Raw genomic sequence first — 22056 nt, 5'->3', positions numbered from 1 at the left:
TGTTTATTTGCAAGATTTTTTTTCTGCACATTGGGTGTTTGATGGTCTTTTTAGTTAATGCTTTCTCTTGGGTTTCTTTGTTTTGTGACTGCCTGTAATGAGATGAATCTCAACGTTGTATATGGTATATCTGTACATTCTTTGACAGTAAGAGTATTTTGACTTTGATCATGCTTGTTCCCAGCTATAAATGGAAACTCGAACAGTCAGAACCAGCCAGGACCATTGGACAGCAATGGTCTCCTGAGGCTGTTGGAAGGGTGAGACTGCTTAGACTCCACGGATTGGAAGGTCATAGAAGGTTGGTGTGAAAATGCTGACACTGTAACATCCTGCATCTCCTTTTGTGAAAATGTGTGTCTTCCTAAGAGGATCATTGTGAGGAATAACAATGACAAGCCGTGGTTCACCAAGGAGTGGAGGACACTCAGATTTGCAAAGGGTCATGCCTACAGGTCTGGACATAGGGAGAAACAAGCTCTGCAATAAAACTCTGGAAGTGCTAAAGTCACTTACAAGAATTAACTAGAGAGAGACTTCAACAACAATAGCCGGGCAGTGTTGAGTTCCCTACGAACTCTTCCCAACTTCAAGCAGAAGTGCTCCCAAGTCTACCCCTCTCCTACCTTGGTTAATCAGCTCAGTCAGTTTTATTGCCCATTTGATAACATCTATCGCTTCCTGCTTCCTCTGATCCCGATTTGCTGACCCCCTTACCCCATTCCATTCACAACCACTCCAATATCACCATCTCCCCTTCAATCCAACCCCATTCACCTTCTTCAGCCTGCCTCCTGTATTCCACCCTATACGTTCTGTGAAGCAAGTATTCCACCCTATACGTTCTGTGAAGCAAGACGTTCACAAACTAGTTGGAAAACAGGACATTAGGAAAGCTGAAGACCCTGATGGCGTCTCAACTGGTACTCTAAGGCACTGCATAGATCATTTATCACCTGTCTTTGCTGAGATATTTAACACCTCCTTGCAATTATGCAGGGTTTGATTGAAACATATAAGATTATTAAGGGATTGGACACGCTGCAGGCAGGAAGCATGTTCCCGCTGATGGGTGAATCCAGAACCAGAGCCCACAGTTTAAGAATAAGGGATAGGCCATTTAGAACGGAGTTAAGGAAAAACTTTTTCACCCAGAGAGTGGTGGATATGTGGAATGCTCTGCCCCAGAAGGCAGTGGAGGCCAAGTCTCTGGATGTTTTCAAGAAAGAGGTGGATAGAGCTCTTAAAGATAGTGGAATCAAAGGTTATGGGGATAAGGCAGGAACTGGATACTGATTGTGGATGATCAGCCATGATCACAGTGAACGGCGGTGCTGGCTCGAAGGGCGAATGGCCTACTCCTGCACCTATTGTCAATTGTCTATTGTTTCAGACTGCTTTAAAGTTGTTACAATTGTTCCAGTTCCCAAGAAAGACAAGATCACTCGACTTAATGATCATAGGCCAGTTGCTCTGACTCAGTAGTTAGGAAAACTTTGAATGTTTGATGTTGGGCTATCTGAAGTTTATTCCTGATCCTCTTATTGACCGACTACAGTTTGCCAATAGAGCAAATCACTCAGCTGAGGATGCAGTTAACTTGTGCCTTCATTACATTCTTCAATATTTGGACTCCCCCTAACACCTACATGAGGATTATGTTTGTGGATTTTAGTTCAGCCTTCAACATTATTGTCCTGGAGTTGCTCCACAAGAAGTTATCCCAACTAGCTGTACCCTACAATCTCCCTGACAGGAAGGGAGCAGTGCTTAAGGCTGGGCTCCTACTTGTCCAATCCAATGTCTATAAGCACAGGTGCTCTGCAGGCCATGCCCTTTCACACCTCCTATCCTCACTTTATACAAATGACTGTACCTCCACAGACAAAACCACTAAAATCCTAAAGTTCACAGATGACACAACTGTAGTTGGTCTCATCTCTAACAATGATAAGACCTGCTTTCAAGGAGAGATGGAATGTCTTGCAGCATAGTGTGCTCGTAACAACTCTGAGCTTAATGCTATCATGACAGTGGAAATGAGGATTGACTTCTGCCGACAACCAGCCTGTCCCCACTTTGAAAATAAGGTCAGGTTGTGTCTATGTCAAGTCATTCGAATTCCTGGGGACTACCATTACCTATACATTGAAGTGGAACAAGTATGTTATGCTCATCACTAGGAAAGCTGAACAAAGATTGTTCTTCCTACGGCAGCTTAGGAAACTTAACATCTCAGGGCACATCTTGATGAATATTTACTCTGCCATCATTGGGGATGTTGTGACCATCTCTATCACTGTTTGGTTTTGTGCCGCCTCCTCCCTCTCCAAGTCCAGGTTGCAGCAAGTGGTCCTCTCAGTGAAGAAGAAACTGTTTCTTTTACTTCTTTTTATTTTAAATATGTTCCTGGTTCTGTTACAGCCTGTGACCTGCAGTTTGAAGATCAACTGAGCAATCTGGCGCTTAGCTGTCTTTGAGAAGATTTGAGGTCAAAAAGCTTAGAGACTGGGCGCAAGCCCATGACCGACGCCATTTCTCGCCAATCAAGAAAGAGTGCAAGACACGAGCAAGTGTTCAGCACCATTTACCAGCCTCTCACTTGCTGGGGCTGCTGGAGGAAGGTATCTGCGTGTGACGGTCTCTCACTCACTGCTCCCGAGGTAAGGCCCCTGCATTCTAATGTTCCCTCCCCGTCTCTCTCTCCCTCGATGCTGTCCGAGGATGGTAGCAAAGTGCTGGATCTGCGATTTATGGATTGGACTGTAGTTCACTTAGACTCTTCCTTGCTGCAGTTTGCATGATTTTTTTTTGCGTGGGGGGGGTGTGATGTTCTTGTCATTTGCACAATTTGTTTTTTTTTGTACATGGGGGGGTGATGTTTTTCTTTGGATGGTTTCCATGATTTTCTTTGTTTTGTGGCTATTTGGAGAAGACAAATCTCAGAGTTGTATACTGCATACATACTTTGATAGTAATTGTACCTTGAACCTTGAAATCTGAATTAGTGCACTTGGCTATTTGCCCTTTCTCTGTAGTTGCTATTGAGGGTAACAGTGAAACAGTGACATGCTGGAAAGAGGCTCGAGCTAAATTCTGCATCCAACTCTGTTCTTTCCACCAGGGAGGAATACCATATGAAGGACAATCCTATTCATCTGAATGGAGCTAATGATCCTGTGGAAAAAAGGTAAGTGCAAATAATACACACAAAATGCCGGACGAACTCATCAGTCCAGGTAGCAACTACGGAAAAGAGTACAGTTGACATTTCAGCCGAGACCTTTCAGCAAGACTGGAAAGGACGGGGGAAGACGACAGAATAAAAAGGTGGAGTGAGAAAGGAGGTCTAGCTAGAAGGTGTGGAAATATATCTGTAACCCTGAAGACTATGAATTTGTAACTTTTGTAAAATGTAATGTAATGAAATGGGGTCGATGAAATCTAAAGTGCTTTGCTGGTTTGGATGAGAAAACTTACAAGTGTGCTTGTGTTATATGGGAACAAACTACTTTCTTCACTGACAGGCTATTTGTTCTATGGTCAGAGGGGATGTTTGATAATGGGGTAACAGGATGGATCACATATGAGAACGCGATAAGGATGAAGATAACAGAGGAATGCAATGTTATGGAATGGAGCAACCTAATCAGTGTTCTTTGTGGGAGAAAAAAGGTATAAAAGGTCCTGTCCTCTTTTGGAAAAATATTGGAAAGACATTTTTGATATTATTTCAACAGTTCTATGCTTTGATTTAAAACCCCATCCTATTACGGCAATCTTTGGATTGCCAATGGTCGAACATAGATCTTTATCTTCTTCAGCCTCTCAAATGATAGCTTTGGTACTTTAATGGCGAGAAGATCTATTTTGTTGAACTGGAAGGATATTAATCCTCCAACTACATTCCAATGGTTTTCTCAAACCATATTAAGTTTAAATTTAGAAAAATTTATGTGATATTTTTGACCCTTCGGTTAAATTTGAAGATACCTGGAAACCTTTTATGCAACATTTTCATATGATGTAATCTGACCTTTCCGAATCTTTTTTCTAAAATTATATGATGAGAGGAGCGGAGTTACACATTATGGATCATGTCTGATACAAGTTGTTGGTCTAGCCCTGTTTTGCCTTTTTTTTTGGTTTTTTTTTCTCTTTTTCTTTTGGGGTTTTTTTTGTTTATATATTTTTTCTTTTTATTTCTTTGTTAATGTTTAATCTCATTATGAGTTTGGAAGTCTTTTATTTTTATGTTACTTAAAATTCATTTTATATATGCTGATGAACATTTTTCCAATCTCTTTGTACCAACTTTGTTATTGAGTTTATAATTTTGAAAAATTAATAAAAAGATTTAAAAAAAAAAGAAAGAAAGGTATAAAAGTACTTTGGTTGAAACAGAAGATCAGAACCATATTTCCAGACAAAACTTGGCTGGAAGTACATCTCCCTTGCAAGTAAAATAATAAATGCATTAATAATGTGATCACTCTGAATTTGTTGTAGTTTGTTTCTTTATATTGCAAGACCTAGTTGGACGGTATACCACAAAGGTGAAGCCAGCTGGGTGGGAAAGTAAAAGGCTGGAGAAGGAATCTGATAGGAGAGGAGAGTGGACCATGGGAGAAAAGGAAGCAGGAGGGGCATCAAGGAGAGGTGATAGGCAGGGGAGCAGAAGTGTTAAGAGACCAGAATAGGGAATAAAAGAGGGAAGGGCGAGGGAAAAATTATTATTATGGGTAACAATGAAACAGTGGCATGCTGGACAGAGGCTCTAGCTATATTCTGCATCCATTTCTGAACTTTCCACTAGGGAGAAATATCTTATGAAGGATGAATGCATTCATCTGAATGGAGTAAATGGCCCGATGGAAAAGTGTAAATGTAATAAAATGATTTTCATATTTTATTATTTAATTTTAGAAAATACTTGTTACATTTGAAATGTGTTTTCGTTAAATTTATGAGTTTTTTAAAAAAACACGATTGTAAGTCTATTCAAATGGATTTAAGTTCCACTGACTACAGGAACTTTTAAAAAATATTAAATCATTTTTATCTGCTAAATAGCTGCAATCACAAAAGTATATTAATAATCATAAATATTTCATTTGAAGTAGACTGTCTGAAAAAGGGTTCACTATATTTCTAAAATTTTCAGAATGTATATTCACACTGGCGGAGTTTCTTCAGCTAAACTTTCCACAAAAGAGTCTTGTATTAGATGAAACTCTTTTAATTTAATGTTGACAGTATTATTTTTCATTAGTATTTGTTGTGAAAGCATGATCTTAATCCAAGGAATAGAGTGCAATAATGCAATCTACCATGTTGGCAAGACCCTTCTAAGAACGACATTAAGTGTTCCATTTTGTTTAAACATTCCGACCCAAAATGTCACAGGGATTTAAAAAGATTTCCTACAGCAATCCTGAAAAAAGTCAAAATTTACAAAATAAATTCAAATATAGATGACATCAGAAACTTATGGAATCTGGGACCTCAAACTCAAAACCAGTGAATGGCCCATTATATATACAAACATATACTTTCCCAGCATGCTTACTTTTTTTTAGATTCAATGAACTTGTCATACTCCACGGACATCTTACAACAAAGTGCTTGGCGTGTGTGTGCAGAAGAGCAATTTGTATTAATCATGTTGCCTCCTAAACAAAGAGAAAGCAGAAAGAAGAACATAGCTTATCATTTGAAAAACAAACAAACCATTTAATTCTTCCCATTTGGCTAAATATATTTTTAATTTTAATATTTTGATTAAAATAATTTCCCCCTATAATACCCAATATTTATGATGTCACAAAAATTGTTTCTTTTGAAAAAATGTATATCCATTTTCAAAAAAGTTTTGATTCTAAAATCTGAAAAATCAAAGACCATTTCTTCATTTGCAACACTAATACTGCAGGCTCCCATTATAGGCCTTCCTAACACAGTTGAGCACCCCAGATACAATGGACAGTCAGCACTTAAAGAGAGGAAATTATTCCTTATCAGCTGTAATGTAGTAACACTATAAGAAACCTGGTTGTCAATCGGTGGCTAACTTGATAAAATTTAATTATCCCTTCAAAATTTGAACAAAATTGATCATCAAAGATTTGAATCTCTAATATGCCAGACATTGCCAAATATATACATGTTAGTGAGCATCTTGAATCCTTAGAAACCCTTTCTTAGACTAATGAGTAATGAACAATTATCAGACTATTCAATTGTGCTCATCAAGTCTAACCTAAAGCCTAAAACAGATTTTCTGGTACCAGCTCTGTACCAGGATTAACTCATACTAATTCAAAGAGAGTAACAGTCACCATCGAGGGATCAGCAGTGGAATGAGTGAGCAGTTTTAAGTTCCTGGGTGTCAACATCTCTGAAGATCTATCCTGGGCCCATCATACTGATGCAATTACAAAGAAGGCATGAGAGGGGCTATATTTCATTAGTTTAAGCAGTCTTGGTATGTCACCAAAGATCCCTGCAAATTTCTACAGAGGTACTGTGGAGAGCATTCTAACTGGTTGCATCACCATCTGGTATGGAGGGGCCATTGCTCAGGATCAGAAAAAGCTGCAGAGAATTGTAAGCTCAGCCAGCTCCATCATGGACATTGAGGACACCTTCAAAAGGTGAAGCCTCAAAGAAAAGGGGGCATCCATCATTAAGGACCCCCATCACCCAGGACATGCCCATTTCTCATTGCTACCATAAAGGAGGTGGTGCAGGAATCTGTAGACAGACACTCAATGTTTCAGGAACAGTTTCTTCCCCTCCACCATCAGATTTCTGAATGGAAAATAAACCCATGAACACTACCTCGCTATCTTTTCTTTTTATTTGCTCACTTTTTGCACTAATTACATAATTACAAGTCAATTTTCTGGTCATCATCAGCAATAAAAGAATGTACAAGGCCAGTTTCAAAAAATCTTCAAAATAGCACCTATAATTAGTTTAACAGAGGTAAGCATTGAAGGTTCTGTTGTAGGGAAGGTATAGAATGTTAATAAAATTATTTCAATAAGTATTTTGAGACCTGCAAAACACGTGAAAACCTGAGCAGCTACATTTATTATTTTTATCGCACCATTATTACGTGTTCATATTGCAAAGCATTACGTAAATTAAATGCACTTAAAGCAAAGCAACACAGAACATTTATCATTTCTTATTCTTTCAGTGGCAGTCATTGAATAGAAACTGTAAGTGCTGCACTGAGAGTTTCTGGAGAAATCCGACTAATCTGTTAATAAATTCAGTGAATAGGTCTATTGAAATGCTCAGAGCAACAAGGCACAAGGCTGAACTGCAAGCAATCTCCATCCAAGCGGTGCAAGGATATCAGTCTCCTTCAGCACTTAAAGGCCCAGACAAAATTCTCACTTCAGCACTTACCAGCCTTTTCCCGCAACTCTTTGTCTTCGCCATCTGTGAAGATAAATGTCTGGTAGAAAGAAAGAAGGGTATTCAGGGATTGTCTGGCATGTTTAATACATCCTTGTTAAATGAGTTTGTATTCCTAAATTCTGCTGTTTGATAAAGTGGATAGGTCTACATATTAAATATGAAACTTAGTAAAATATGTAATTTGTCCTACTGATTATTTTATAAGCCAAAGCCCAAAGACAATACGTATCAGAGTCTTTACAACCTTTTTATACCCAAGTAATGCAGTAAATGAATAATTAATCAGCAGTACTATCAAACTAAGATATCATTATCAGTAAAATATAATTAAGCTGCAATCTATCCAATTCCATAATAGATGGATTACAATTTAATAATTGACTTTACTGCTACTATTTGGGGAAAAATAAAGCTTCAGGTTAATTTGCACGGATATATTCCTTTCCCCCGAAAAGGGCAGCATGACAGTTCTTACTTTACATTGCTTCAATACGATTTTTATCCTCATTAATAATTTCTGATGCTGAGCTACTCCAGAGGAGTGTAGACCCTGAGAGGTCTAAGCTGCAGCAAGAACCACTTGCCCTGAAGGCAGGAAAAAGCTGGCAACAAACAAAAACTACTCCCTGGAGCTGTTTATAATAGGGTCTGATGTACACTCAGGGTTCTGGCTAGATTGGCCATTCCAGAATCACTCTGCAAGTCAAAAAGAAGTTTCCTCCAACTCTGCAAATGTATAGTTTATCTCTTTCTAATTTTTGACACAGTTTAGAGCAATTTAGTTTACTTATTGCCCTTTAGCCATTTGTACAGTCGGTATTTCATCGACTGTTTTTTTCATTGATGCTGTCTGGCCTCCTGAGTTCTTCCAGCATTTTGTGAATATTGCTTGGATTTCCAGCATCTGCAGATTTTCTATTGCTAGCTTTATTTGTATTTTATGATATACCGTGATGCTGGAAAGTTTGTGAACCCTGTAGAATATTCTCTATTTCTGAAAGACTAGGTGGCCTTTTGCAAACTTGAGACATGCAGCAATGTTTTTTTTGGGAGAGCAGTGGTTTCCCCCGTGGAGTCCTTCCATGAACACCATTCTTGTTCAGTGTTTTTCTTATAGTGGACACATGAACAGAGATTTTGGCAAGTTCTAGAGATTTCTGCAGGTCTTTTGCTGTTATCCTTGGGTTCTTTTTCACCTCCTTCAGCATTGCATGTTGTGCTCTTGGTGTGATCTTTGCAGGATGCCCACTCCGAGGGAGAATAGCAACAGCACTGAGTTTCCTCCAGTTGTAGTCAACTTCTCCTACTGTGGACTAATGAATATTAAGGTCTTCAGAAAAGCTTTTGTAGTCTTTTCCAGCTTTCTGCATCTCTACAATTCTTCTTCTAAGGTCCTCTGACAGTTGTATTAATCAAGGCATAGTGCATATAAACAGATCTTTCTTGAGAAGAGCAGGCTCTAACCTGACTTTGTGTATCTTTTAATAGGGCATGACCCCTCTACAACCCACACCTCCAATCTCATGTCATTGATTGGAGCATGATTCCAAAAATCTTTTGCAGAAGATTGGAACCCCAGAGGTTCACATACTTTTTCCATCAAATACATATAATATTGGATCATTTTTCTCAATAAATAAATGAATAAGTATAATGTTTTTGTGTTATTTATTAATTGGATTCTCTTTCTCTAGTTTTAGGATTTACATGAAGATCTAATCACATTCTAGGGTATATTTATGCAGAAATAGAGAAAATTATACAAAGTCCACAAGTTTTCTAGCACCAATGTACATCATTAATGTCTTTAAAAAGCCCAATGAATTGAAATGAGTAGTCTCTCACTCTCTCTCATTTGGCTATATGCAACAGATAAAGCTTTATGGATAGCAAAGTAAAATTGTAAATACGAGAAATCTAAAATGAAACTGGAGAATTCCTGAAATATCCAGATCAGGCAGCATCTGTGGAATGAGGTCTTCCAGTAGCACTCACATCGACAGTGCTGAAGCGCTTTGGGAGGTTGGTTATGGCTAGAAGCAGCAAGGACCTGGATCCACTGCAATTTGTCTATCACCTCAATAGGTCTACAGAAGATGTGATCTCATCACACAGCCTTGGATCACCTGGACAACACTAATACAAATGTCAGGATGCTGTTTATCGATTACAGCTCAGTGTTTAATACAATTATTTCTACAGTTCTGATCGAAAAGCTCTGAAACCTGGGCCTTTGTACCTCCCTCTGGAACTGGAACCCCTATTTCTGAACCAGAAGACCCCCACAATCTATGGGGATCGCAAACAACATTTGCACTTTGCTGCCAATCAACATTGGTGGAACTTAAGGGTGTGTCTTTAGCCCACTGCTCTACTCCCTCTACTCCCATGACTGTGTGGCTAGGCACACCTCAAATGCCATCTACAAATTTGCTGATGACACAACTATTGCCGGCAAAATTTCAGATGGTGACGAGAAGCTGTACAGGAGCCAGGGATATCAGCTGGTTGAGTGGCGTCGCAGCAACAGTCTTGCACTCAACGCCAGTAAGACCAAAGAAGTGATTGTGGACTTCAGAAAGGGTAAGACGAGGGAACACACACCAGTCCACAGAGGGAGCAGGAGTAGAAGGAGAGAGCAATTTCAAGTTCCTGATTGTCAACATCACTGAGGATCTATCCTAGGCCCAATATATCAATGCAGTTACAAAGAAGGCGCAACAGCAGCTATATTTTATGAGGAGTTTGAGGAGATTTGATACGTCAACAAAGACACTCGCAAATTTCTGCAGATCCACCATGGAGAGCATTCTGACCATCTGGTGTGGGGGTGGGGTGCTACTGCACAGAGTCGAAAGAAGAGCTGCGGGAGGTTGTGAACTCAGTCAGTCCATTGGCACTAGCCTCTGTAACATCCAGAATATCTTCAAGAGGCGTTGCATCAAAAGAGCGGCATTCATCATTAAGGACCCTCATCACCCAGGACATGCCCTCCTCATTGTTACCATCAGGGATGTGGTAAAGGATTCTGAAGGCACACACTCAATGATTCAGGAACATAGGCAAGTGTTATCAAACCTGATTCTGAATCAACATTACATGTCAAAGACCAGGGTTAGAGCTGTTGTTACTGGGATGGCTAAGAATATTGCAGAGATATCTCCTTCATTTCATGGATCACAACCAAAGTAAAATTATTTACACAACAAAAAAACTCTGCTAGGGGACAACAGTAAGATTCTCGTAAAATGGGGGAGGGGGGTTCCTCAATTTAACCATGATAATCCATGGGATATTTGCCACTCAAACAGCCGAGATACTAGAGTAGGCAAGTACTCCAGCAATGTGGAATATTACAGCTATGAACTTGACATTGACAAAGTGACTGTGGCTTCATCTGATGCTCTTGAATTTGCAAATTTCCATAACAGTTTAACCCTTGACGCTATCTTCCTGGCTTCTTTAATTTTCTTTAATTTGTGTTAAGAGTACAACCTAGCACCTCTCTAAAGCAAGTCTGAGAGGGGTGGGATTTGTCTGACACTTTGAATGGGTAGGATGCCTTATAAGGAAAGGTTGGAAATGCTTTATATCTGCTGGAATTTAGAAGAGTGAAAGAGGACGATTTAAGTATGCAAGATGTCAAGGTCTTGACTGGGTTGATATGGAGAGGATGAATCCTTCTATAGGAGAATCTACAGATGACATAAATTAATCTACAGCAGCCACAGGTGACATTGACTCAAACAGCATCACCCAAACCCACAACCTCCATCACCAAGGAGATGAACAGATGGCACATGGGAACACCTCTACCTGCATGATTCCCTCTAAGTCACACACCATTCTGATGTGGAAGTATATCACAGTTCATTCAACATCACTGGGTCTTCACCACAAAGTCTGCAGATGAAACCGATTTTACCACCCATTTTCCCCAAGGTTAATTTGAGTTGGGCAATAAATGCTGGCCATACAAGAGATGTCAATATCCTGCAAAAGGAATACATGGAAAAAAATTGAAAAGCGGTTTACTAGTCTCAGGATCATCTCTCTGCTGTACTATATCTAAGTCAAAAACTGTGTCAAAAAAGGAAAAACAGTGTATATAGATGCACTGCACATATGGAGACCATTTAGCCTATGCACCAAACTGCAGCATGCCTGGCCTACCTCCCATGCTTGGCACTTAAGATTAATGCTACATCCTCTCTCCAGAGTCTGGTTTCTTGAGCACTGAACTTCCACTTCTCTCCACCTTCATACAGCCTGAGATTTGACATCTTAGTTCTTTTGCTTTATTCTATTTTACTCCTCTTCAAGGACTTCCTTTAGGTTAAATTCATTCCATTTTTGAAGCTTCTGCAATCCTAAAGTTTGTCTGATGACCTTAATATATGGGGTGCTTATTTTACACAATCCAAATGTGTTGTATTGACTATAATTTGGTTGTCACTAATAGAATGCAATGTAATGACAGACAATCTTTTCTTTTAAATCTAATACTCAGCTCAAACTCCCTTGGCAAAATCTAAATCTGGTGTTTCCCCTTATTTGTTTCCCAAATGAAAACTTACTTTTGAGTTATTTCAGCACCTCTAGCATTTTGTGTGTACTACTTTGAAAAATTACTTTATTTGCTCAGCCTCCCTTTGCAGATTGCTTTCCATCTATTCCATGGTGTCATTTATCCCAGACTTTGGATTTTTAAAAAATCATTCAATAAGCCTAGTCAATGTTGCTGAGAAATTCTCTGTCTCTGGGGGATTTTTGACTCCCATCACATCATCCCTGTCAACCATAGATTCTGTTTTTGTGTCACTTTGCATGCAATTTCACTCCACTGAAGTGTAGTAAAATGAAACTTAAGATTAATAACAACAGGTAAATAAAATTGAAACAAAAATGAATTGAAAACTTTTCACTTAAATTAATGGTAAAATTTAGATGGCTTCCAACTGAAAATGAAGAGCAGATTGGAATACAGACACATAAATTACTGGTCTCAGATGAAGAGATGGCTCAAAATAATTAATCACTGATTCATCTGCTATTCATTACCAGAAGTTCCCCTTCAGACTGCTGACCTTCACAGTTTTTCTTTAAATTTCACATTGATTAATTCACTCCAACTGTTCCAGCATGCCTTTCACTCACAGGCGCAGCACTTTTGGGTAATAAATCATCCTGAGGCTTATTTGGAGTGAAGCGCTTGTAAGGTTTTTGATCTCTTCATGTTTTATGAGTTCTAGCATTCTTTAGTTCTGCTTTATAAAATTCGGAATTTTCTGTGCACGCAATCAAAAGCACACACACAGTCACAAACTAATGGCTATTCATCAACTGGTTTCAATTTTCCATTGCTTCCGATACTGGAAACTGCAGATACAAAACATAACAGAAATAAACTTCTTTCTATGTCAATCTGCTAAATCCAAATCTATTATTCTTCACCTTAGACATGTTCACTTTTTGGATTAAGAAGCCACAACTATTTTCTCAATGATAAAAACAATATTTAAACATCACACCATATCACAAACCTATCTGTCCTTTTGAATGATTTAAAAGTATCTGATTAAATCTGGAACGAGTTTAACTTCTTTCAAGGATAAAGACACAGTTTGTATTCATGTGGCTGCTTGACTGGTGCTGGAGTGAGATCAGTTCACAATACCTTTCAGTGATCTGGCAATCTTCAGCACACTAACATCTGGCATTCATTTAAAAAAGGAACCAGCAGGGGTAACATGGTGGTTGAAGGGAAGAAACAGGAAAGCATAAAACTGAGTAAACAGAAAAATCCCTGCTTACACAGACTACTTTATATCCACATCTTGGATTCGTTTTAACAATAGTGAGTGTTTGATAAAACTGAAATGGGGCTTTGAAAGCTCCATTATTAAAATCATAGTTTTAACTTTGGAAATCTTCACCTTGCACTTACTTATTTGAACTTTATTTTCATTATCAATTCTAACAGATTATGGTAACGCCTTCCTAAAAACACTTCCATTTTATCCCAGTGCATTACAAAGAAATGGTTTCAGCACTGTATCAGGGAGATACACCACAGTGGTGAAAGAAAAGCTATGTATCATAGAACTATAGAACTACAGAAAACTACAGCGCAGAAAACAGGCCATTCGGCCCTTCTAGTCTGTGCCGAAACTTTATTCCACTAGTCCCATTGACCTGCACCCAGTCCATAACCCTCCAGACCTCTCCTATTCATGTACCTATCCAATTTATTCTTAAAACTTAAGAGTGAGCCCACATTTACCGCGTCAGATGGCAGCCCATTCCACACTCCCACCACTCTCTGAGTAAAGAAGTTCTCCCTAATGTTCCCCCTAAACCTTTCCCCTTTCAGTCTAAAGCCATGTCCTCTTGTACTTATCTCTCCTAATCTAAGTGGAAAGAGCCTATTTGCATTTACTCTGTCTATACCCCTCATAATTTTGAAAACCTCTATCAAATCTCCCCTCATTCTTCTACACTCCAAGGAATAAAGTCCTAACCTGTTCAATCTTTCCCTGTAACTCAACTCCTGAAGACCCGGCAACATCCTAATAAATCTTCTCTGCACTCTTTCAATCTTACTGATATCCTTCCTATAGTTAGGTGACCAGAACTGCACACAATACTCCAAATTTGGCCTCACCAATGTCTTATACAACCTCACCATAACACCCCAACTCCTATACTCAATACTTTGATTTATGAATGCCAGGATGCCAAAAGCCTTCTTTACAACCCTGTCTACCTGTGACGCCACTTTCAGGGAATTATGTATCTGAACTCCCAGATCCCTTTGTTCCTCCACACTCCTCAGTGCCCTACCATTTACTGTGTATGTCCTACCTTGATTTGTCCTTCCAAAATGCAACACCTCACACGTCTGCGTTAAATTCCATCTGCCATTTTCTGGCCCATTTTTCCAGTTGGTCCAGATCCCTCTGCAAGCTTTGAAAGCCTTCCTCACTGTCCACAATGCCTCCAAACTTGATGTCATCAGCAAACTTTATTATTAGGTATCCTAATAACTTTCACCAGCACTGGACTTAACTCTTAACTCCACCATCATACAGTCTGAGATTTGCCACCTCAATACTTTCACTTTATTCTATTTTACTCCCATTCAAGGACATCCTTTAAGTTAATCCATTCCAGATGAAGCTTCTGCCAACCTAAAGTTTGCCTAATGATCTTAATACATGGAGTGCTTACTTTACACAATCTAATAAACTCAAAGTTTGCATTGATATTTCCCACTTGAGAGCAGATATCTGATTTTTCATACCAGTGCTCGAACAGACTGCAGCTTGAAAGGACTGCAAAATCTTACACCGCCCAAAACTTAAAACATTAATGTGGTTGCTAGGAATGGCTCCTTTACAGAAAGCAAATGAAGCATAACTTTGAGGGTTGACAATTTATAGGAAAGAAGAGCTGCCAGTAACATGTTCAATATTTTCACACCGCAAAAATGTTACATATGGTCAACCCTAAATCCAGAGCTGAAAGCAACGTTTGTTATCAACTGACAAATTCATTCTGCAGTTCTTATTAAATGTTTAGCTTACCTTTACTCAAAATAAGGTAGACCTAGTTTTTGTCTGATCAGCTTTGTTTCAGTAGAGAATTCCATAAGACATAGAAGCAGAATTAGACCATTTGGCCCATCGAGGCTATTTTGCCATTCCTACTAACCTTCTCAACCCCATTCTCCTGCCTTCTCCCTGTATTCTGTGATACGCTTACTAATCCTTAACATTAACACCAATGCTTGCATCTACAGAATGATTTGCCCATGCTTCCACAACTCCAATGAAGGCCAGAAAGTGCTTCAACTAAATGCTAACAAAACAGTAGGCACGTGACCTATAAGTCCTCTCCAATTTGCACACCATCCTAACTTAGAAATACCTCACTGCTCCTTTGTGGTTACTGGGTCTCATTAGCAAAATTCACGATGTATCACATGATGTGGTCTGCAGTGGTTCGGGGAGGTGGATTGGCCACTGACACCCTGAAGGGAACTTAGGGACCTGGCAGTAAATGCCAGCCATGAAAGTGACTGCAGATCCCCACAAATCAATAACAGCATTAGCTGATCAGCTAACATCTTTCTGATTAATATGTGAGATTTCTAATTTATAGACTGTTGCTAATAGGACTCCCCAGCAAACTCTCCATTACCAAGGCAGCTGTCCCATTACTGATGAACTGAAGGTGTGTGGTTCGGGATCACCTTCCACTCCTAAGTTTAAATTTTTGGGTTGGGGTAGTGCGTGGGTTGGAATGGAAGGAGGGTTTGACCCACAGAGTTACACAGTTGGTTTTATGCACATACTAGTTAGCATGGTAAGGCATTTGGGAGGAGACAACTGTTTGGGGGATTTTACCTTGGAAAAAAGGTTAGCTTGGGGGGAGGTATCCTACCCTGTGTGGTCCTATGTAAGCAGTGGGGTGTCTAGGACTGAGAAAAGGGGTCTGCTTGATGCGACAGAATGACTATGAGGAATGAGTTTGCCACAGTAGGCTAAATTACAGTGGTAGTTGTCACCTGTGATACCCATGTTGTTGTACAGTTGCCATTGATAATTCATTACTCAACATGGTGAACTGGTTGTAAGTGTGTTGGTTACCAGGGTGAGCCAACTGGGCAAAGTGCTAGTGAATTATGTAGCACAGCAGTTAACACGACGCTATTACATCAGAGTTCAGAGTTCAATCCCAGCATCCTTTGTAAGGAGTTTGTATGTCCTCCCTGTGGAATGCATGGGCTTCCTCCCACACCCCAAAGACATATCCATTAAGAGGTTAACTGGTCATTGTATATTGTCTCATGATTAGGATAGGGTTAAATCGGTTGCTTGCAACATGGCTTGAAGGGCTGGAAGGGCCTATTTTGCACCGTATCTCTAAATAAAAATAAAATAAATAATTAGGAGCTTATCAATCTTTGTTTTAAATATACCCAATGACTTGGCCTCCACAGCCATCTGATTCACCACCCTCTGGCTAAACAAATTCCTCGTCACCAATGTTCTAAAAGGAACATTCTTCTATTCAGAGCCTCTGGTCCTGGACTCTCCCACCACAGAAAACATCCTCTCCACATCCAATCTATCTAGGCCTTTCAATGTTGGATAGGTTTCAATGAAATCCCCCCCTCATTCTTCTAAACACCAGCAAGTACAGATCCGGAGCCATCAATTGGTCCTCATACATTAACCCTTTCATTCCCAGAATCATTTCATGAACTTTCTCCGGACCCTCTCCAATGCCAGCACCCCCTTTGTTAGTGTAGAATGCAGGGTCCAAAACTGCTCACACTACTCCAAGTGCAGTGTGGCCAATGCCTTATAAAGGCTCAACATTACATCCTTGCTTTTATATCCTAGTCATCTCGAAATGGATACTAACAGTGCATTTGCCTTCCTTACTACCAGATCAAGCTGCCAGTTAATCTTTAGGGAATCCTGCCCAAGGACTCCCAAGACCCTTCGATTTCTGAATTTTCTCCCTGTTTACCTTCCACCAAAGTGCATGACCATACACTTCCCTACACTGTATTCCATCTGCCACTTCATTGTCCATTCTCTTAATCTATCCAAATCCTTCTGAAGACTCCCTCCTTCCTCAACACTACCTGCTTCTCCACCTATCTTTGTATTATCCTCAAACTTGGCTATATCAATCAATTCCATCATTCAAATCATTGACATATAACATGAAAAAAGTGGTCCCAAAACTGTCTGCTGCAGCATCCACTCAGAAATTCCCTCAATGGTGCTTTTCTGTTTATTCATTTTTCAGCTAATTTATTACGGTTTTTTTCACAATCATAGATGTTCAATATATCCGGACTAAATTACAGTGGATTTATCCACATTTCCATGACAGAATTCTATTTACGATTAGGTTCACAACCAGAATTTATTATCAGATAAATCTTTTGCACTGATGAATACAAAAGTGGGTACAATTTTGTATCTTCTGAACTAGTCTTGATGCATGATGTTGACCCAAAATGTTGACAATTCCTTTTCTCTCACGGATGCTGCTCAACCTGTTGCGTTCCTCCGGCAGATTGTTTGCTACTTTATTTTCCAGCAGACCCTTGTATTTCCGTGGTTCTAGAGATTTGAACCCATGCTTCAGAACTGCAAGGAATTGGGTAAGTGATTCTCATGCCTTAGAGGATGCATAATAAATAATGCATTGATGTCGTTTTCATTTCAGAGTCCAGGATTGGGACTTTATGGATACAAGCACCTTCCTACTCATTGTAAGCACTTTGTAAGATTTGGAACATTTGTTCTGGTTTTGATAGGAATGCTAACTGAGAATAACTACAATGTTTCATAAGAGAGAGAGAAAAAAGATTTGGACAGGGCCAAATCAGAAGTTTTACATCTACATCTGCATTGCACGATAAGAGGCATTGACCATGTAGATAGAGGATTTTCCCAGGGCTGAAATGGCTAACACAAGAGGACACAGTTTTAAGGTGCTTGGAAGTAGGTACTGAGGAAATGTCAGGGTTAAGTTTTTTTTTTAAAACGCAGAGAATGGTGAGTGCGTGGAATGGGCTGCCGGCGACGCTGGTGGAAGCGGATATGATAGGGTCTTTTATGGGGCTCCTGGATAGGTACAGTACATGGAGCTTAGAAAAATAGAGGGCTGTGGGTAACCGGAGGTAATTTCTAAAGTAAGTACATGTGACAGCATTGTGGGACAAAGAGCCTATATTGTGCTGTAAGTTTTCTATGTTTCTATATCATGTCTTCTGACAACTTTCTTCCAACTGTAGGGATTAGGGAATTGTAGCCGACAAGGGATATCAAGGCTCAGTTTAGGAAATGCGGAAGCATATGTCAGGTATATGCTGCTGGGATCAAGCATAGCCTTTGGCGAGCACAAAGGATGTAGAAATACACCCAAGAAGGAAATCAGGAGGGCAAAAAGGGGGTGTGAGATATCCTTATTAACTAAGGTAAAGAAGAATCTTAAAAGATTCTACAAATATATGAAGGAAAAAAAAGGTTATTTGAGGGAGAACAGGTTCCCCTTAGTGTGGTCATCTATGAAGGGAGCAGAGACAAATGGTCATGGGCCTAAATTAATACATCTTATCTGTATTTACTATGGAGAAGGTCACAAAGCTAGGGAATTCAGGAAAGAGAATAGTGATGTCCTGAAATATATTAATGTTACAAATGAGATGTTTGCAGTACTGAGGCAGATAGAAGTGAATATAACCCTAGGCCCTGACCAAATGTGTCCCAGGACATCAAGGGAAGCAAAGGAAGTAATTGCCAGGCCCTGACAAAGATTTTTGTACCTTCCTCAGCTATGAGTGAGGTACAGATAGAATAGAGGCTGATATTGGATCTTTGACTACGAAGGGATGCAAAGCCAAAAGGGGGGGATTTCAAGTCTGAGAAACTAACATCACTGACGAGTAAGTTACTGGAGAGGGTTTTGCCAGAATTTCTGTATTTTGAATTGCAAGGACTGATTAAAGATAACCAGCATAGGTTTATGTGTGGGAAATTGAACCTCAAATTTTTTGAAAAGGTGACCATGAGGATTGATGAAGGCAGAAACCAAACTTTGTGAAACATCGTTTGAAAATACATGTAGATAATAACATCTTCATGAATTTTCGGAAGACTTTTCACAGGGCCTGTTAGTCTGGTCTGATATTCTTAGATCACATGAGATCAAAGTTCAAAGAAAATTTACCATCAAAGTACATACATGTCACCTTATACAACCTTCTCGTAGGATTTTCCATTCAAGGGCATTGGGTCAAGGCCAAGGTGCACTAGTCAATTTGGATACAAAATTCCTCTGGTGGAAGGAGTCATGGTTATTAGTGGGGGGTTGTTTAATCTAACTGGAAGCCTGTGATATGCTGCCAGGATTGGTTGTGGGTCTCCATTATTTGTCAGATTTGGATGAGAATGTAGAAAGTATGATTGCAGGCATCACCAAAACTGGTAGTGGAATAAACAATAAAGTAGATTGTCTAAGTTTACAACAACATTTTGATCAACTGGGGAACTGGATGAAGGAATGATAGATGGAATTTAACTGGAAAAGGGCGAAGTGAAGCATTTTGGGAAGTCAAACGAAGGCAGCACATATACAGTAAATAACAAGGCCCTGGTGAGTGTTGTAGGTCAGAGCGAACATTACAAGTGCATAGTTCTTCGAAAGTGACGAGGTGGGCAAGGTAATGAAAAAAATCTTAAGTGGCAAAACCGATGTGAACGCCTTGCCAAGTCCTCACCTGGTTTTGGACCAATGATATCCACGTCTGAAAGAGCAGATCCAGTCTGGCTTTGTGATACTTCCTGGTGGTTTTCACCGCAATAAAAATGTCACTGAGTTGCATTTTATGCTTGCCGGGCCCCGTGTAAATACTGTGCCAGGGGGCATCCCACAATACTGCACCTTCCTCCTCCGATGTAGGACCAGCCTGATCTCTCTGAGGTGGTCTGTTCACAGGCCCTTTCTCTTTAACGTGAGTCCGATGAGATCTGCCTGCTGTTGCATATCGGTGCCAGCTATGTCCCCTTTCTGCTGCAGTGTTAGAGTAACTCCTGAACCCCCCAGGTAAGGCTCCAGCTCGCTTCTCCTCCTGGAAGATGCTTCTGTCCTGGCTTGCATTGCCAAACCTTTTAGCGGACTGTCTAAACGGCTGTCCGAAGTTTGAGACCTGCAAATCCTGGCGTCCCCACTGCTGGAGCCCCACCAGAAGTAGAAGTGAAGTGCAAAGAGTCAAGCAGAGCAGGAAACAGAGTTTACTGTTTGCCGAACCGCGTAAACGCATCCTCTGTGCTCAGCCCGAGCACCCGGGGGCGAAGGATCTGCACTGTGGCAGGTCCAGAACTGGTCCCATGTCTGATCGGATCATTGACTGTCTACCGCCACTCTTCAACAATCTGCTGTCACACCTCCCACTCTCACTGAGATCAGCTAGTTGGCACTAGTGTTTATTTCCAATTTAGTAGACCAACAAGCAGCCAGCGAACAAGAGTACACCAGATCCAAGTGGGTTCAGCTCTTCCTTATCGCCACCTAATGTGGAGGACTAAACTACTTCCAAGTCCCTTTTACACAGCAACACGCTCAAAATACTGGAGGAATTCAGCAAGTTAGGGAGAGTCCGCGGTGGGGGCGGGGGCAAACAGTAGACATTTCGGGCCGAGACCCTTTTAAACATTCCTCGTTGCTCAAGATTTCCAGCATCTGCAAAATTATTTGTGTTTACAATGCTCTCAAGTGTGATCAGACCAGAGTTATACCGAGCTGCAACATAACCTCAAGTAATTATTTCTTATTTTAAATTAACCAAAATAAACTTCATTCACAACACAAAAATGTATTTACAAAAATAAACTGCAACACCTTTTCATTCTTACATTTGTATACAATACACTTAGCGTTAAATTACTGTATTTTATTTAAAACTAATAGCACCATTGACACTCGTGGCTCCCTGGGGTGATACACTGTTTCAATAATTGATGTCTTTCCTCATCCAACCTGGTTGTACCCTGACCAAAAGCGGAATATCTATTTCCATAAATAATATGTTTAATCCTGCTTTCCATATTCTTCATTCTTGTCATAGTCATAGTCATACTTTATTGATCCGGGGGAAATTGGTTTTCATTACAGTTGCACCATAAATAATAAATAGTAATAAAACCATAAACAGTTAAATAATAATATGTAAATTATGCCAGGAAATAAGTCCAGGACCAGTCTATTGGCTCAGGGTGTCTGACCCTCCAAGGGAGCAGTTGTAAAGTTTGATGGCCACAGGCAGGAATGACTTCCTATGACGCTCTGTGCTGCATCTTGGAGGAATGAGTCTCTGGCTGAATGTACTCCTGTGCCCAACCAGTACATTATGTAGTGGATGGGAGACATTGTCCAAGATGGCATGCAACTTGGACAGCATCCTCTTTTCAGACACCACCGTCAGAGAGTCCAGTTCCATCCCCACAACATCACTGGCCTTACGAATGAGTTTGTTGATTCTGTTGGTGTCTGCTACCCTCAGCCTGCTGCCCCAGCACACAACAGCAAACATGATAGCACTGGCCACCACAGACTCGTAGAACATCCTCAGCATCATCCGGCAGATGTTAAAGGACCTCAGTCTCTTCAGGAAATAGAGACGGCTCTGACCCTTCTTGTAGACAGCCTCAGTGTTCTTTGACCAGTCCAGTTTATTGTCAATTCATATCCCCAGGTATTTGTAATCCTCCACCATGTCCACCCTGACCCCCTGGATGGAAACAGGGGTCACCGGTACCTTAGTTCTTCTCAGGTCTACCACCAGCTCCTTAGTCTTTTTCACATTAAGCTGCAGATAATTCTGCTCACACCATGTGACAAAGTTTCTTACCGTAGCCCTGTACTCGGCCTCATCTCCCTTGCTGATGCGTCCAACTATGACAGAGTCATCAGAAAACTTCTGAGGATGACAAGTGTGTTTTGCTATATTTCCATTTTTTCTTCAACCATTAGTTGATCCTCACAACTTCTCAGTGAAGATGAATGTACAACAACCGACAATCTGCTGGAGGAAGTGAG

At 40.2% G+C, this 22056-nt stretch overlaps 1 protein-coding gene across 2 annotated transcripts in view; it reads right to left on the bottom strand.

Moving 5' to 3' along the window:
• rfng (RFNG O-fucosylpeptide 3-beta-N-acetylglucosaminyltransferase) overlaps window positions 1-20453 on the bottom strand; it is a 42316-nt gene extending 21863 nt beyond the window's left edge. For both annotated transcript variants that reach the window (XM_063074432.1, XM_063074431.1), the window contains exons 1-3: window positions 19739-20453; window positions 7420-7468; window positions 5570-5672 (exon numbers count right to left, since the gene is read on the bottom strand). In XM_063074432.1, coding sequence (XP_062930502.1) covers window positions 5570-5672; window positions 7420-7468; window positions 19739-20281 — 695 coding nt within the window. In that variant the 5' untranslated portion in view covers window positions 20282-20453. The remainder of the gene's footprint in view (window positions 1-5569; window positions 5673-7419; window positions 7469-19738) is intronic.
• Between the last annotated feature and the right edge of the window lie 1603 nt (window positions 20454-22056).

This window comes from Mobula hypostoma, chromosome 22, assembly GCF_963921235.1.
Source record: "Mobula hypostoma chromosome 22, sMobHyp1.1, whole genome shotgun sequence".
NCBI lineage: Eukaryota > Metazoa > Chordata > Chondrichthyes > Myliobatiformes > Myliobatidae > Mobula > Mobula hypostoma.
The sequence above is the reverse complement of the archived record's forward strand: the minus strand, read 5'-3'. Positions and strand labels throughout refer to the sequence as shown.